This window comes from Vanessa cardui, chromosome 8 (genome assembly GCF_905220365.1).
Source record: "Vanessa cardui chromosome 8, ilVanCard2.1, whole genome shotgun sequence".
NCBI classification, from domain to species: Eukaryota; Metazoa; Arthropoda; class Insecta; order Lepidoptera; family Nymphalidae; genus Vanessa; species Vanessa cardui.
In genome coordinates, this window is record NC_061130.1 from 3,499,606 (window position 1) to 3,519,386 (window position 19,781).

General features: G+C 34.7%; 1 protein-coding gene across 1 annotated transcript; it reads left to right on the top strand.

Moving 5' to 3' along the window:
- The first annotated feature begins 1,456 nt into the window (after positions 1-1,456).
- Positions 1,457-18,901, top strand: LOC124532088 (protein borderless). The gene is made up of 9 exons (XM_047106726.1): positions 1,457-1,773; positions 11,843-12,068; positions 12,718-12,999; positions 13,212-13,402; positions 13,480-13,698; positions 13,792-14,020; positions 14,990-15,196; positions 15,588-15,869; positions 16,536-18,901. The coding sequence occupies exons 1-9, from the start codon at positions 1,579-1,581 to the stop codon at positions 16,748-16,750; spliced, it is 2,046 nt and encodes a 681-aa protein (XP_046962682.1). The 5' UTR covers positions 1,457-1,578; the 3' UTR covers positions 16,751-18,901.
- The last annotated feature ends 880 nt before the right edge of the window (positions 18,902-19,781 follow it).

Below are 19,781 nucleotides of genomic sequence, written 5' to 3' on the forward strand. Positions count from 1 at the left end.
GCTGACACATTTTGGATGGCCATTATGATTATTATTGTGTAGTGTGATTATTGATGGTTATTTGCGTTGTAGATTAAATGTTTTCTTTTGTCTACCACAAAAATTTACTGGTATCGTAAATTAAAGATAATTGTTGAGGTTAGCCTACTTCCTACTTCTGATTCTAAAAATACATAAAGTAGAGAATGCCTTAATTATCAGTGTTTCTTTACTATACTTTACTATAAAAATTTACTATTATGTTAAAAAATATATAAAACAAGGACCAGAACACGTTTTTTTTTTAAAAAAAAAACATTAAAGTAGATGAACAAATTGACGCAAAACATACGTCAACAATGATTTTTTTCGAAGTATCGATAGTCCGTTTATATATTTTTACAAAAAAAAGTATCTCAAAGGTCGATATATAATGCATAAGTGTGAAAGCCAGTGAGGACAATTACGATCAGTGGACCAGTGATAGACAGCAGTGACGTCATATGAAATATAGATCCGTTTTCGCGCGAAAATTGAAATTGACATTTTGAAACTGCATCTATTGCAGTAAATTATAGTGTTTTAGATTTTTAATATATTTGTGATCTATCCTATATGAAGTTCTTTAAAATAAACACCAAAATAAAAATATCGCATCTTCCCTATTGTGCATGTGTTATGTACAAAAACCTTCCTCTCGAATCACACAATGTATTAAAAAAAACTGCAACAAAATCTGTTGCATAATTTTAAAGATCTAAGGATACATAGGGAAAGGTATACTCTTTCGTTGTTTACGTTGTTTTATACTATGTAATAATAAAATGTGACAGCCTTATAAAAAAATATATATTTTAAATACATACATTTGGCGTTAATAAGTGAGAGGGAAAGTACCCGGGATTTTAAAGCAAAGTATGCTCTTATCGAATAGAATAATTTTGCTAAAGATCATTTGTCAAGTATTATTACGCCGCCATATTGGAAAATGGGCTTAAAAGCAGTTTTTGATACTACCTCCATTCCGACTTAAATAAAGATAACGTTATTACTACCATATAAGTCAGTGGATTCAGTCGGATAAGCTTATTTTAGGACCACTTTCTACTAAGAAACTTAGAAATATGGAACTTTTCTTATAACATCACCATAATGTTACATGCCTGGTGTCAGTAATTATACCCACTGATTTACTGAACTAAATATAGCACAAGTCCATCGAAAGCGCTACCGCAGATAATATATTTAAAGTTCGTATGTGCCATAATTATAGGCACTTATATGGTCGTGAAATCAAAAAATTATCATATTCTTAAGATTAAATCTGTGGTTTTATGGAGTGAAAAACAATAAGTAAAGCAGAGTCAGTGCTAACTGGATTCGAAGGCGGACGTCCACGGTTTTCCCTGTCGGTTGCGCTTCGCTTTGTCCACGCGACAGCCGCGGAGGTGCGGAAAACTCATTAGATTACTCGTGCAGTAATCTGCTGAGGTTAAGTCTAATAGGCCGCTCCTAGCTTCGGTCAATTGGGCGCGCGCGACGCTCCTGTTCAGTCGTGAACGCATTGTCCTGCGCGGAGTTCCATACAGTGCGGCGAGCATGGGCGGGCTCGGGCTACGAGCGTGGAGCTTGCAGTTCGTGGCGCTGACGACGCTGGTGCATGTGTACGGATCGCTGCTGCCGCTCGAGACGGAGCGCCTACGCGCTAGTGTGGGTGGTTATGCTGTGATGAATTGTCACCTCGATTTTCCATTTGGAAACGAAATACCATATCATCTCCAGTGGGATAAGGATGTAAGTGTCTTATCGTGTAGGGAATTGCATTCATCATGTTTTTTCCATATATAAAAAAACGAATATGTTAATATACCTATTTATTGATAGAGTTTATTTTTGCCCCGAAGTCGCGGTCATAAAAAGCCATACCTAAAACAATTGGACATTTAAACTATAAACTGTCATTATTGAAAAAATCATTGAAATCGAATTAATATTTTTAAAGGACTTGCGGGAAAAACAAAAAAAAAAACAAAACTTACCTTTTTCCAATATTTTAAGTATGATTGCATTAGAAATATACATATAATACAATCAGTTGTGTTAAATGGCCTCTGTCAACTTGGTGGAACATTCTATTCATATAGGACGCCCAGCTCTTTTACTTCCATTTCGTTTAGAATACATATCTTAATGACTAAATTACTGTTCCAGATTAAGACGTCAATTTAAAAAAAAAAACTTCTAATATTATCAATTTTTATAAATTCATTATCCTTGAAGATACTCTAAAAAGTCAATTTTTACTTCAGACAAAGAAAGCTGTATCATAGAAATAATATATAAGCTATAAGAAAGAAGTATCTCACTATAAACAATTTACATAACAACTGTAACATATAAACAAACGCCTTGTAATTTATATGTTGCATATACTTATGAAATTCAATATAAGTTAGTGTGTGAATCAAGCTGATACGTGTATATTGATGTGGACGCACCCTTTTATAATCTTTTATTTAAATTCAACTGTACATTTGTCAAATCTGGCAACAAATTCACAATGAATATATTTTAATGGTGATGACTAAATAATCCATTGTAATTTTTATAAATTATATATAATATGTTAAAATATTTATTAATTACAAATATAAGTAGGTTATATATATTCTTCAATTTTTGGCAGTTTAAATTGTTCCTTTTTTAAGAAGGTTCTTAATTCAAATACTCAACAAACAAAAAAATTTATTTAATTATTATCTTTTCTCGATTTTTGAATTCACAATCATCGGTTTGGCAAAAATAATCTAAATCGCAACTGAAATAGACTTTTTTCCATTTTAAGACTTGTAGGAAGTGACTTAAGTGATGATGCAGCTTGCATTATGGTCATGAGTAAATATGACCATTATTATCACAGCGAAACTAATGATGATGTTGTACGGAGGTGTTACATGTTAAGATACCCTTAGATCATCATCCGTAGTAGGTATTACAAGTCCGGAGATTATCCCGTGATTAGAATCTTGAGTGACACGTCCGATATAAATCTGACCATGATAAGAATCGTAAAAAATATTTATAAGTTTTAAAAATATCATATTTATAATAATATTAAAAATGCGTAAACAACACTATCGGTTAGTCTGTTGTTCTTAGAACGCCAAACCATTGAATTGAATTTCATGATATTTTGTATAAAGCAAGCTTAAAGGAAGAACATATGTAATTTTTTTTTCATAACCTTAAAACGCGAGCGAATCCGCGAAACAAGTTATTTTGAATACCGAATAAAAATCTTTCAATTCATAAATCGAATCATTTGTATTTACAGAAAATTGTTTTTTTTTTATTTATTGATCATATTAACGCACCAACGTTTTATAAATTGTGCATTGTTACGGCCACAGGTTATGGCCATAGAACTGTCCGCACTATCGTAATAGCGTCGGTATGTAGCGCAGGTCGCATCAGACAATCGTTATTGTTATTCACTAGTCATAATGGGGCAGCATAAATAGACGAAGGCCTCTATCTTCTCGACCGCAATGTGGTTACTTAGAGGTCTCATCTTCCGATTGAATTTTTTTAAATAATCGTAAGAAATTATAAATGTATAATATTGCCAATATTCTTATTTGAGTTACAATTTATATATTGTCTATTCCAATCGAAGATGGAATACAGATAAAAAATACCTTAGTATATATATAAATATATTCTGCTTTATTAAACAGTTAATAAATATATCTTTATAGCTTATACAACATTATTTCACCTAGCTATTTATATGCAATTCAGTTTTAATTCCGATGGCAGTTTCGTCAACATTCAAAACGCATTATTTTTCATATCTATAACGAATATCATAGTTTATTCAAGCGTTCGACCAATTATATCGCGTCAATTGTTTTTACTAGGTTTTTGTCCTTTTGTGTTTGGAATAGATAGTAAATCAGTATATCTCGACGAAAACCTTAAAATATGACATTTCAACTAAAACCTTTTTATAAGAGCATTGTAAAAATATTACTACATATGTTCATAAAACTAAATTAATACTAATTTTGTGTCAACCAAATTCCGTTGATAGGCCATTTCGATACATGCATCCAATAAACATTAAAAACAATATCTAATATTATATTCAGATCTCACTTGATCTGCGGTGAGTTTCGAGTGCGGTCCTTCAAACGCGTCCACGCAGATCGACTAAAATATCAAGATCTATCAATTCATCTGCTGGGGAATTTCAATTCTTTGAAACATTTCTATCACGAATCAGACTTTTGAAGTGAAATAAATAGAGTAATTCTATCAATTATCTACTAGCGTATAGTACGACACAAATTAGATGTAGCATCGGAAAATGAAATGGAATGAAAATAAAATCGATTACTGCCGATTTACACAACCAATGGAAATAGCTCCCTATCGCGCCATTCGACGCTATTCGTCGCTATAGATTCTCGCGTCAGAGAAAGCAAGTGCATGTAAATCGACGTGTCCAATTAACGAATATATATAGTCATATGATATTACAAGTTACCTATTACGTTTGTGCAAAGTACATATTCGCATGAGTAATAAATATTGATAATTTGGGATAGCGTACTCAATTCGGATGTGATCGGTTTTACGAATTTTACCGATGGTACATCTAAGTTGTGTCGTACTGTAAGTCATACGTTTTTGAAAATTCCCGGAGGTTTGAAATCTGAACGGAATTTAGCACCATGTCACAATATTTTAGGCATAGATTATTTTCTTAATAATGTATACTAACATAAGTATTAGGTATGAAATATGAGTCCATTTTGTACAGTAGTAGTAGATTAATAAAATCTTACAAATTTAAAGAAGAGTTACCTAAAGGAATTTATAGTAGTTTATTATAAGTTTATTGGTAATATATTTATTTTAGTAGGTAATAATAAAATATCGAAATGTGTAAGTAAGCTATGTGTGCTTATTTTATTTTATTAAAACATTGTCTCGCGACATATTTTTTTAACTTTTTAAGTAAAAAACTAAAGTATATTAAGAGGAAAATAATTAATTAACGTTTTTATATTAATTACATCGAAAATAATGATTATAATATTTTTTATTAACGTTTTTATTAAGGAAGGCAATTAATTAAAAAATTAAATAAGGCATTGAACCTTAGTATTGTTGACGTTTTCTTTGCAATTATGACAGTCTTCCGATGAAACGCAAATTTATATAAACCTGAATATATTTAAAAGGTTTAAGAATACTTTAAAATACTTGATCAAAGACCTTTTATATGTTAACCTCCTCAACTCAAATGTAATTTTTTTTCGGTATTTAGGTACACTTTTTCTCACGACGTTTTTCTTTATCGACGCATAATCACTTATAAACATAAATTAAACATATGAATCGTACCTCGGTAAAGATACACGTATTCGTTTAGTCTCGGTAATTTGTATAGAACGAAAATAAGACTCTTTATATCTATTACATATTATAAAATTTAAGCGTCTGTTTGTGATATTAAAAGACCACTATTTTACTAAATGCATATTTATACTCACACGGTACATATACCAAAATAGCGTTTTTACCGTTTTGTCTTATTGTTTGTTCCAATATATCTCTGGAACGGCTGGACCGATTTTGGCGAGACTTTCACAACCAAAAAGCTGATGCAGTATGGAGTAACTCAGGCTACAAATAAAACTTTTTTTTTTGTTAAATTATAACGCGCCCGAAGTCGCAGGCACAGCTTGTTAGCTAGCGGTCTGATGTAAATGTATATTTTCAACCGACTTCAAAAAGGAGGAGGTTATCAATTCGTCTGTATTTTTTTTTTTTTTTTTTTTTTTTTTTTTTTTTTTTTATGTTTGTTACCTCATAACTTTTCACTGAGTGGACCGATTTTGATAATTTTTTTTTTGTTTGAAAGGTAGTGCTTCCCGTGGGGTCCCATTTTTTTATTTTTTTTTTCCGATGATGGTATCCATGTGAAAACGACATAAGTCTTAAATTTGCATTACGTATATGCGCGACAAATAGGTGAATAACTGAAAATCACGTTAACCAATTTTGATAATTCTTTTTTTATTATAAAATATATACTTCAAGGGTAATTTGGTGAAAGTTTGGTAAGGTTCTGAGCACAGGATCCATGACAAAGTAACGGAACGGAAGGGAACGGAACAATTCTGAGGAGCACGTTAGCGATACTCGGTCGAATCTTTTATTTATAGGTTATTTGGATATTTGAGTCACCTTCCGTAATGTGGTTATGTTTATGTAATTATCATAGTCGAATATTATAATCAACTAGCTACCCACCCCGGCTTCGCACGGGTGCAATACTGATACTAAATATACTACAGAATTTGTTTATATACGACATCACATCGCAAACTTCTAAAATTATCAGTGTTTCTTTACTATATTGTTCATGTATTATATACACAAACCTTCCCCTACTATCTTTTAAAAAAAACTGCATCAAAATCCGTTGCGTAGATTTAACGATATAGGGACAGAGAAAGCGACTTTGTTTTATACTATGTAGTGATGGAACTCCTATACGGCTCGCAGTTAGGGTGCGATATGGGGCAGAATTTCTTACTATCTTTAATCAAAATTTGGGTATGTGATGTGATGTCATATGATGTACGAAATATAGTTGGTCTTTTTCAAAGTTTTTTTGCTGAGTTCGATTACAGCTCTTTCGAGGGATCCTTGTAGTTTACGCCGCGTGACGTATTAAATCCGCATTTTCGAAAGTCTATTTTTGCTTTATTCGCAAGTTTCCTTTGAAATTGTCCTCGAAGTAGTTTCTGACTCATATAAACGGAACGCTTAATCTATCCATATTAAAAAAAATTAGTTAGTCAACATCAGCTTCACTTAAAATCAAAAAATAAATAAAAATTTTAACAAAAAGAAAAACCGACTTCAAACAAAACACTATTTTAAAACAAATGAATATGCACGAAAAAGTAATAAAAATAATTGCGTATTCAACATATTTTTTAGAGTCTTCCTAAGTTAAATGAAATGAAAAATATTAGACTACTTAAAAGTCGATTAACGATTATATCATGTAGTTATAATTATTGTTATATTTGGAGTCGGTGTCAGCCAATAAAACCCTACAGTATATCTATCAAAAAACAATACGAGAATACTTTAACAAATATGTTTTTTACAAATTACCTTTTACACAATAATATACTGGATCAATCAAGGGGCTCGTATCGCTTCTTTCTTTTGATTGTTGGGGCAAGGGCACCGTGGCTGACACCGGCTCCAAATATACCAATAACTATAACTACATGATATAATCGTTAATCGACTTTTAAGTAGTCTAATATTTTTCATTTCATTTAACTTAGGAAGACTCTAAAAAATATGTTGAATACGCAATTATTTTTATTACTTTTTCGTGCATATTCATTTGTTTTAAAATAGTGTTTTGTTTGAAGTCGGTTTTTCTTTTTGTTAAAATTTTTATTTATATAATATATTATACTAGCTGGGCCCGCGACCTTATATGCGTTTGAATTTAACAAAAAGAATGTTATTGTAGCCTAAGTTACTCCTTATTATATCAGTTACTGCTGCTTGAGTAAGTCAAAATCAAAATCAAAATAAACTTTATTCAAGTAGGCTTTTACAGACACTTTTGAATCGTCATTTTACAATTGTCAACAAAGTGAAGCAACCACCGGTTCGGAAAGTAGATTCTACAAAGAATAACCGGCAAGAAACTCAGTAGCTGCTGTTTTTCAACATTTAAATATCTTAAGTATCGTATAAAACGGCTATTTTATTACAAACAGACACTCCAATTATATTATATGTATATATAAAAGTCCTTGCAAACCAATGAACAGGAGCGTGCTGGGTGACCACACCTGGTTCCGCTTGCCATTGTCACGTAATACGTAGTGCATCAATGATGTTGTAGTAAGCAGATATGTTATTAACGCGCAAAAAGTGAAGACTAGAAAACGTCCTAATTGGGACGTTTGCCTTTAGTCGTTTTACGTAGTAATACGTTATAATACATCATAATTACGTAGTAATACGTTTTGCGAAATTAAAACATCTAGTTATCCCTTTTACTTATTGTTTTTATCAAGCTATCCTCTTTACTATTAACGAAATGTAAAAATAAACTAAAACAAACGGTCCCCGGCGCGGCACTCTTTTTTATGTATGGTATAACATATATAACATATGGTATGGATATAACATATCTGTTTATTAGAATATCATTGTAGTGCATACTATAAATTAGCGAGCGATTATTACAAAGGCCGATGCGTAATTATATACTATATACTTTCTATATATTATATACTTTATCATATATTAGATAAGAAGTATCTTATTTAATCACGTATATAGACGTGCATATATACATGTGCAGATTTAAATAATTATGTACTGATTGAATAACAGTAGCAATTTCCGATAAAAAATAAATGGATCCCGCTGAGTTTATTTCATCGATTCTTCTCAGGTCCGTGGTAAAATACGAACCGGTGGTAGATTTTTGACTGTCAATAAGCAAGTGTAATACACTTCTATTCTGAATAAATATTTTTGACTTTGACTTTGAAAGTCGTTTGTGAATCATCGGCAAAATTCGTGTGAACTGTTGCGTGAAACTATAGCGACGAATAGCGTCGAATGGCGTGATATGAAGCTATTTCTATTGGTTGTGTAAATCGCCAGTAATCGGTTTTACGAATTTTGCCGACGCTACATTTAATTTGTGTCGTACTTAAGGTATAAATGAGTAAACAATAAATATAGGCATATATACGGCTGTACTTAAATGTACATATATTGTAGTAAAACAATAAGGCTGCGTAACCACTACATACGCTGTACGATTTAAAAAATCCACGGATTACTCTAATTTCCTAGCCTCGCTGAGCACATTGATGGTGAAAAGCTAGGTAAGGTATTTGTTCTTATAAAAAGCAGGACATGAGTGCACGTGATATGAGCAAGGACTGTGTGTGAGGGATGTCTCCAAGGCTATGTAACTAGAGCTACTAGACTACCAGGAGATGATGTTTTTAGAAGCCGATGTATTGTGTACCTGGTACAGCACGTAACCTCGAACTGCACAGCTACACACTAACACAGCTTCGTACATCATAGTACAGCTCATTTTCCTTTGTTCTTCGCAAATCTCTAATAGATAACACTATTTTACAGATCTTATTTCATATTACCCACCTGCCTCGCTAATCTCCTGAAGGATAAGGTTAACAGCATTGCTAGTAATCATCTAAATGATTTTATTTTTAAATTACAATTATAACACGAGAAAAATTCAAAAAAGTATGTCATTTTTACTTATACATTTTATAAATCTATCTTTAATTAAAAACGTTTATTTCGTCTTATAATCAAGTATAGTTTTATTCGCCTTAAATGTATGCTCTGAATTTTATTTGATTGCAAACATCTGACATGTCTTCGGCTTTACAAAAGAACCCTAGAACAGACAAGATTGTGGATCAGGTTTCGGATTGTGGAGAAAATGGCCATTTTCTCATTGCGTTTTTTGTAGGACAAGCTGCCTCGATAATTAATATTAATAACAAAAAATATGATATTTTTTTCTAAATTTGACCTTGAAAGTTTAAGTTGCTCCAATTTTTTCAACGAATTCGTGTTCAGCAAGTTAAAATGCTTGAGTATTCGAAATTTGAAGAAAAATGGTATGGAGTTCCGAGAATATTTGTGATGTAAAATAACTCCAAACTAAAAGTCTTTACAACAATATTGCGTCAGAAGTTCTCATATTATTGTCTAATATACAAAACACGTAATATTTGAATTTATTTTCGTGCAATTTGTATCAATTCCTGACATCAAAAATTTGACACGAACTAGCCCAAATTATCTAAAGTGTAAAAACATATTTAAGAGAACGTGTAGGAGTCGATTGTCGCGGGGCCTGAGGACATGCCGCCTGCATACGGCTTATTGCTTCGCATTAGATGATTACGTAGTTCGCGGCTCCCAGGCGAGTGGCGCGGGTAGACGCGGGCGGCCGTCGGAGAGGTGCGGGCGGGCACAATTATCTACTTGAGCGCTGCTGACCACAGGTCGAGCTGCTGAGATAGGTACTCGATGAGACCCTCGTCAATCTCTTGCGCAGTTATGCGCCCCACACGACTGTCTTTATTTCTGACTTCATTAACAAGTCTCCTACATGTTGACTATGTTTTGAGAACGATTGAAACTATTTTTGCCGACGTTATATTGATTTTTCCATAATTTGCAACAGCAAGAATTGATGCGCTGTATAAAAATGTGTATTTTTGCACAATTTGAAAAAAGTACAACTACATATGTATTGGGTATAGAAGTATTTACGCATTTAACGCGTAAGGCGTTTATAATTTCGAATTATTTCCGTGTATAATTTGATATTAAGGTGAAGATTAGAGTCTTGTTAGGCGAGCGAATAAGCTTGAGGCAGCGGGAAGTGACAGGAAACGAAGTAATTTAAATGACCTACTAGGTATAAAGTGAGCAATGCGACGCTTACCAAATTAAATCTTATTAAACAAGCATAAAAGTTACCAGCTGTCCAAGTCAAACCCTCACCTATTAAAAAGGTTACATCGGCACAACAGTATGTTACTTTTTTTTAGTTGAGTAGAGAGCTAGTGTATAAGTACTGGTATGCCCAATGTCGATTTTTTAACATTTTTTTCATCGACTACTTATTTTAATTGTTCATCACCTTACTAGGGTATAAGTATACTACATTTTATTTCTGCTTTCTTTACTATATTGTCCATGTATTGTATACAAAAACCTTCCTCTCGTATTGATCTACCTATATATTAAATCCGCATCCGAATCCGTTGCGTAATTTAAAATATCTAAGCATACATAGTTTTGATTTTACATACTTTGTTTTATATGTAATGATAATAAAAATTTGTAATTTGCCTCTTTGTTATAATTATAATTTTTAAGTTTTGTAAGACTATGGGGGTTGTTATGGGTTAATCTCTACTGCAATAATAAGCCCTTTTGGGTACACTGTAATGCTATCGTAATGATGGTCTAACAGTTGACTACCCTTAAAACGCACACATTGCCACGATCAAAAACAAATATTTAATATAGGCACAGATACAACACTTTTTTTCCATCATTATTAAAGAGGTGTTAAGTAACAATAAATTTAATTTACTTATTCTAACTTTATATTAACTACGTTTTAATCTACAAGTTTTATATTCGATTTTCAAAAAATACAAACGCATGTCAAATTGTCTTACATAATGTCTTGATTCATGAATACTGCTGGTGTTATGACTCATGATGTAAATTATGCTGCCGCGCGCCAATCTTATTTATATAACACTGGAGAAATAGCAAAGAAGGATGTTAGAAGGATGACATTTTATTAGTATATTAACCCGATTTTTATGATGTAGGTGGGTTTGAGTACTGGGCCACATTCTCCCCGCCCATAAAATTTGGCTCTATAATAAATATTAGGCATTCCTTGCATTGCCAATGTGTCTTGCAAACTAATATTTTATGTCCCATGTGCCTATAGCTACACTGGCTTGCCCTTCAAGCTTCTTACAACTTTACGCTTTGACTCTGATGTGTGGGTAGGAGCTACCTAGACGGGCTTGCACAAAGCCCTACCATCAATGGAAAAAGATTTTCAAAATCCAAAAATTCAAAAATGATTTTGAATTTTTTTTTAAAATCACTGCTCATAATGAACCCATAACTCGAGCATTTCTCAACAGACTACTTTGGGCAATCGAATAGTGATTATAATTAAACCTTTACAAATGTTAAATTGTTTTTCCCTTAGGGCGAAACTATCTTCTCTTGGTACAGCGGCGAAGGAGAGCCGCAAGTGGCAGACCGATGGGGGGGACGAGTGCGGCGCGTGGGCGGGCACGGGCTCGGCGGGGGCTCCGTCAACGTGAGTGCGGTGCGCGAGACCGACGCCGGTCTTTACCGATGCCGCGTCACCTTCCCTAATCGCACTCCACCTGCGCGCAACAACGGCACGTTCTATTACTTAGACGTCGACGGTAAGCGCACTTCCAAAGGCAGGACATAAATATACATAAATAGTATTAATAAATATTGGACAACATCACATACATTACTCTGATCCCAATGTAAGTAACTGAAGCACTTGTGTTATACCCCATCGTTACTTCTGATTTTCCAGTTTTGGGTATATGTGGTAACAAATACCCAGACCCGAGACAACGTAGAAAACTAATGACCTTTTTCTACATCCATTCGACTGGAAATTAAACTCAGGACCTCGGAGTGGCGTACCCATGAAAACCGGTGTACACACTACTCGACCACGGACGTCGTCATAGTAACAGCCTGTAAATTTCCCACTGCTGGGCTAATGGCCTCCTCTCCCATTAAGGACAGGGCTTGGAACATATTCCACCACGCTGTTCCAATGCGAGTTGGTGGAATGCACATGTGGCAGAATTTCAATGAAATTAGACACATGCAGGTTTCCTCACGATGTTTTCCTTCACCGCCGAGCACGAGATGAATTATAAATACAAACTAAGCACATATATAGTGGTGCTTGCCTGGGTTTGAACCTGAAATCATCTGTTAAGATGCATGTGTTCTAACCACTGGGCCATCTCGGCTCACGTCGTCATATTCACGAACTATGTATTTTATACAAATATCGATATGTTCCAGGTGGTAATTTAATTGTTACACCGCCAATGAACGTGACCGTTCTCGAAGGAGAGCGTGCTGAGCTTGAATGTCTTCCCAAGAGTCCCGAATGGGTCGTGCAGTGGTATCGCGAGGGAATGCCTCTTGAAGCTTTGCCTGAGCTAGCTCTGCGTTCGGAATTAGCGATCAATGGTAGCTTAATTCTTCGGCATACAATCAGCACAGACCTGGGCGAGTACGAATGTCGTATCAGCGCTCCTGATGGTCAAATGCAGAGCGCTAGCGGATTCCTGGATGTACAGTGTTAGTTGGTTAATTCAATTATCTCTAACTAATTTCATGTAATAGATATTAATTTAATTTAAGGTTAGAAAGAATGTTACTTGTGAGATGACGTCTGACAGAGTAGTATGGAAGTAGAAGACATGCTGCGCCGACCCCAAATAAAATCGGGAAAAGGGCAGGAGGATGATGATGATAATGATGAGATATTAATTTAATAATCATGCTTACAGATAAAGCAAAAGTTGTTTATTCACCGAAAGAAAGGTTCTTACCATATGGAAAATCAGCTAGTCTTGACTGTCACTTCAGCGCTAATCCCCCATTGACGAATTTGCGCTGGGAAAAGGATGGATTTTTATTTGACCCGTACAATGTACTCGGCGTTTTTTATAGCCGAAATGGAAGTCTACTTTTTAATCGCGTGAGTTTTGAAGATATATGTATTGTTAGTCAACCGAGATGAAGTGTTTATGATATATATTTTTATTTGTGGCACAGGTTGACGAATCTCATGAAGGGCTATATTCTTGTACGCCGTATAACTCGTTAGGGTCTGAGGGTCCTTCGGCTGGTGTTCGGGTACGCGTGCAAAGGCCACCAGCTCTAGCAGCGCGCCCTCAACCCTTGTATCTTGTAAGGCTCGGGGCTACAGTGAATCTGCCTTGCACGGTATCCACAGAGCCATATTACGCGTTGCCGTCCATCCGTTGGGCAAAGGTCTCGTACATTTTATATTAATTGTTTGTACTCGATTAGTTTTAAGCGAAGTTATCGCCTGTTATTATGATGTTACTATTTATATTTTTTCAGAAAGATGGCAGTGAGCTACCTGAAGGAAGATACTCATTAATGGAAGGGAATTTAACTATCAATGACGTGCAAGAAGAAGATCGTGGTGTATACATATGTACGGTGAGCAACGAGGCAGACGAGCTCGCTGTGGAGACTGAACTCCTGATCGAGAACGTGCCCCCTCGAGCCCCTTACAACCTCACAGCTCTGGCTTCCTTTGAATCTATACATCTCTCTTGGGTGCCAGGTTTGTATTATTTATATGTTTATTGCAGATCATGTTAATCATTTCATTTAGTTATTACAATTCTTGCACGCGACCAAATCTTGGTTTAATTAATCAATGCAAAAAATGACGAAATTGTTTTATGGAAATTGTTTTATGGAAAGGTTTTTAGTCTCAAAATCACACCTCTAAATGTAAAAAAGTTAAAGTTAGGCCTGTGTTTTCTACAATAAACATAGATCATTTTTTAATTTAAACGTTGAAGTCTCGTCAGACGTTTACCTTTATATGATATATGATCAATAGAAATATTATATTGATCGATTTTAGTAGTTTTATGTGCATGAATGTTCTTCCTTTCTTGAGGGATTATAAATTTTTAGGGTGATTAGGTTGGTACTCCGTCAGTCTTTCTCATAATGGGGTGTCAATTGTGCAATACTAGGTCCCGAAATAAGGACACATTCGGGGAATAGTATATCTATTCCCCGAATGTGTCCTCTTCATCAATTTAACCACTGAGGATTTCGTTTGACCCACCACAACTGCATGAGATTATATATGTTTCATGTTAGATATTTGAAACGTGGGGTTCTGTAATTTTTTATTGAGCCCTTGGTAGTGTAGAGATTTTTTCCATTGTCTTTATATATATTTATAAGTTTAATACCTATTTATTTTTTAATACAGCAACGTTCACTATCTGTTTGTTTGTTCCGGATAATTTTTGACCGGCTGACCTGATTTCGACGGGACATTCACTGGCAGAGAACTAATATAATAAGGAGTAACTTAGGCTACAATAATATTTTATTTTTGTTAAATTTAAACGCGTATTCTCGGGCACAGCTAGTTAGTTATGATATCTCTGACTTTTTGTTATGATGTGTTTTGACCCAAATTTAAGTATCCGTGGTCCTGTGATTATTGAATTGGTCCTATTTGTTATATTATGTTTATCTAAATTGTTCGTCAATTTATTATTCGCAGGTCACAATGGTGTCGATGTGGAGTACAACGTATGGTACCGCGAGCGGTCTGAAAGCGAATGGCGAACCATGAAGATCCTTTCCCGTGGCGTCACCGATGCCACTCTGGTGGGGCTGCGCCCCGCAACCGAATACGAGCTACGTGTTCTGTCACAAGACTACATCGGCGACGGGCTTTTTAGCAAACCGATTTTCGTGCGAACGCTAGGTAAAATATGTTTTAATTTTTTCCTGGCCATTACAATAATTATTTTTTTTAAGTTATTTTCTTTTAGCGCGTTAAGAACATATGATGAAAGGGATTCTTTAAGATGCGCGCTCACAGCGTGTTATGAAAACTACATCATAAAGTTTCTATACATAACCGCCAATTAAATATGAACTCCTTCGGAGTAGGAAACTTCACACCTTATGTTATTTTATTACAAATATTAGTTTTTAACCATTACAAACCATTTTTAATAAAAGACTATTTTGATCCAAGTTTTAATTTCAATCCACTTTGCAAATAATTAATCAAAATAACAGAACATTAACGTATTGAGGCTTTGGTTGAATCATCGTGAAGTTATGATTAAAACGATAATCTTTGCTTCTAGATCAAGAACTACGGGAGGACGAAAGCGAAACCATATTTGTCGCGGCGGTCACAGAAAGCGCGACCAGTACGGGCGTATTTATCGGAACCAGTGGCGCTGTGGCTGGCGAAGGCGGGCCAGGGGAGCTGGCCGTGAATGTGCGTCTTATCGAGGAAGGCGCCCTCGTGCGGTGGAGTCGCGAACCTAGTGAAAGCGCACGTTGCACGTTGCGCTGGTACGACGCTGGCGAGCCCATGCATCGTCTCCTCGCCACTGTCAGCACGCTACAGGATTATGTTCTCGGTCAGTTATCTAAATATTTATAAAGATTTCTCCTCTTGTTATAACATACAAATATATGAGCTGACAAGGTCCAGTGGTTAGAAAGCGAGCATCTTAACAGAATATTCCGAGTTCAAACCCATGCAAGCACCATGAACATTCATGTGCTTAATTTGTGTTTGTAATTCATCTCGTGCTCAGCGGTGAAGGAAAACACCGTAAGGTAACCAGCATGTGTCTAATGTCATCGAAATTCTGTCACATGTGCATTTCACATTGGAACAGCGTGGTGGAATATGTTCCAAACCCTCTCCCTAATAGGAAAGGAGGCCTTAAAATAGCAGTGGGAAATTTACAGGCTGTTACTGTTACTATAGTATACCAACAAAACCGTAATTAAACTCTATTTGAAATTTTTGTCTATTTGAAATGTCATCTTAGTCTACCCGTGACCACGAACACTGCAAAGTGCTCGAAACGTCCGGATGTTAAAAAAATAATTAATATACGCGATTCAAATCCGTTATAATTAGTTTTATTTAAATGTGTAATAATCGCGAAAATTTAAGAAAGAAAGAAAAGAAAGAAAGAAAGAAATGTTTATTAGGACACAGTACAAATAAAAGAATAAGAAGTATAAAAATACATCGTTAAATTTTTTTATGATTGTGTATGGGCATTGGGCAGTGAGTGAAGTGGAGGAGGGTGCGAGTTACTGGGCTCGCGTGCAGTGCGCGAACGCTCAGGGCGGCGCGGCGCTGCACGTGCCGGAGTACACGCGGCTGCGCGGCGTGGCGGTGGGCTCGGCGGCGGCGGCGCTGCTACTGGCCGCGCTCGCCGCCGCGCTGTGCCTCGCGCGCCGACGCCTGCGACCGCACTCGCACGACAAGCGAACGCGCTGACACTAGCCGCCGGAGACTAGGATACTTGACATTTCAGTGTTAGTTTAAGTATTTAATATAAATCAACGGTGTTTTCTCTGTGAGATCGTCGAACGAAACATAATAGACTATGACGTAGCAACGTATTTGTTTTTAATTTTGTTTACAGTTTGTATTGAATTAATTAAAGTCTCTAATCAACTGAAGCACAAGTATTTGAAATGTTTTGTTTTTAATGTAATGCGTGTTTTAATAGATAACAGGATTTGAAAAAAATGTGGTGTGAAAGAAGATTGTGATATCTGAGCGTGTATTTAGCTCAGGTTTGGGTGAGAAATGCTGTCAATCTTCTCATTCCCATACGTATACCTGCGTCTTTTTTTTCACCTTCTCTAAAACTCATAATAGTCAGTGGTATATCCTATAGCTTGATTTTAAAGACTTTGTATAAGCGTAGAAGTATTTTTATTATTATAATTGGGTAATAACTAATATGATGAATCTTTCGTGAATGGCTTTACGTTATTGGGCACATCTATACAACTAGTTCTTCTAGTATGGCCATTAAAAAACTATATATTTGATCCAACAACGTAAACAAGACAACTGCATTGTACAGAGGTCCTGTGATGTAGCCACATCAGGAAAACTTGTCACCAAAACCAGGAGTGTTCTTGCAGTACCTTGGTGTGGTGTGAAAATTGTAAGCGATTGTAAGATGATGCTTGAAAGATGATTTCTTCAAGTGCCGAGATAAATGATAAAATTCAGAGTCCCAGTTAAATCTAATAACTTAGTATATTTTTGTTATTAATCGCTGGCTTTTTAAAGATAGTATATTAATTCGTTATTTAATAATTCCGCAAAATTTTCTCCGTCTTCCACCAATGAATTGCTTTTCACGACTTCCACTTTCTAATTGCAAAACTTTTTCCGATATTCCCCACGTTGAGTCTTAATTTGGGTATAATTATATTTTAGTAGCACCTCCAATATTTTTTTTTATAACTTATGGCCTAAATTTTGGAGAAGAAGAAGAAAGCTTGCTACTTATTTCTGGTGCTGCTTATAATATACCTATATATATAGAGATAGGATATCCTGTCTCTATATCTTTCTACTTCTGAAATGAGTTGAATTTATGGTACTCAGAAATTTGATTCCTTAATGTTACATTCCGAGTTGGTGTTATTCTCAGCAATTATTGCTACCATTGATGCAGTGAATTACTTCAAATCTTTAATTTCCAGACATAAGCAGCTGCATATTAAAATATAAATGCTTCTGTACTTAAATCTATGACAATTTCGTAGTGAAATGAACCAATAAAAACAATGATTGTGTAATGTATTCCTTTTTTTAGTTTACACGAAATCATAATGGCTTCATATAGTTAGTTGGTAATATTCTGTCATGAGCTATAACATTAGTAAGTCTATATAGCCTATAAATATAATTCCCACTACTTATATCCATAAATACTCTCGTACAGAAGCAAGCAGCCACTGTGGATCAAAAATACTGGTTCTAAAATTTACACACTAATATTTTAACATTTTACAAATTATATTTTTCCTGGAATGTTTGAGGCAAACCTATAATCTAATTTCATTAGCATAGGAGTTGTTTAAAATTATATTATTATTATTTAGTTATACTTCACTTTTATATGATCATGCCTTGTCATGTAAAGCTAGCTATTTTTAATTATTTATTGCTCTTATAATATTTTATATTTACGTTGTTTTTGAGTTAACAAATAATACGTTTCTAATTATAAAAAAAGTTATAAAAGCTATTGGTATAAGTAAATAAATTATTTAATTACTGATTGAAATTAAAATAATCCAATTTATTGATATTATGATTATTAGGGTCGCCACGCCTCTGTTGGTCAAGGGCATCCATTCCTTTGCTCTCTTCTGGGTCCCAGATCTTTAAATCCGGTTCTGTATTAACTAGACACTGCAAATAATAAAATACTAACTTACTGCTAAATGTATTCACTGTCATTTGTAATTATAATGTATACGTAAGTAAATATAACAGTGTTTTAAATAAATTACACCTTATTGTAACGTGTTATTTAAAAAATCTTATACAATGTATTATTTGCCAATACTACTGGCTGGCATATAACAGTTTATGTAATTAAAAAGATGTGTGTTGTAATTGTGTTGCCTTTCATTTCCTATTTCTTTACTTCTGTCCAAAAAAAAAAATAACTGTGACATCTGTTTCAATTTGATATAAATGCTTTTTTTCATTATGAACAATTCGGTTTTACTAAGGATCTCTTAATAACTGCTGCTGGGTTTGTTTGTATCGTTTTTGTTGTAGTACTGTTGGCCCTATTGCTGAGTAATAGACTCAGCTTTGGAGAGGGTTGGGGTGTGATTCATTTCTGATTGAATTTATCAACATCACAGTCGCCTCCGTGACGTCACTAGTCTGGGTCCTCGTTTACGCCAACGGAAACGCTGTTGCTGTTGCGATGTCTAGTGTCATATGTATAATTAGACTTTGACATTGTTATGATGCATGAGAGAAATCACGCTATTGAATTTCTTCGTGTTTTTTAATTTCTCCAAGGCATTTGATTGAGTAAATCCCGAAAGCATTTTGTACCAGCTAAAACATTACGGTGATAATATTCAAGATCTTGATCATAGTTGAATCAAAGAGTTAAACAGGTATCTATTAATTGAATTTAGTCTTATGGAAGTATTCAGAACGGGCATTCCGCAAGGGTCAATTTTAGGTTCTTTTAATTCTAAATGTTAAACAAATAAAATGCGTTCTTTTCGCCTTACCTAATAAGAAAAGATATTTAATTTCAAGTTAACTTTCAACAATAGTGATAACTTAAATGGAATCCACATTTATTGTCTCTGACAAGGAGACTCAGCACCGCTGCTTGCGCGGTTAGAAAAGTTAGACAATTAACTGATGTTGGTACCGCTTTATTAGCATACATGCATATGAAAGCTATCCTAATCTGTTTGAGGACCAACTGAATAAAGTTGAAAGAATTCAGAATCTCGCCATTTGG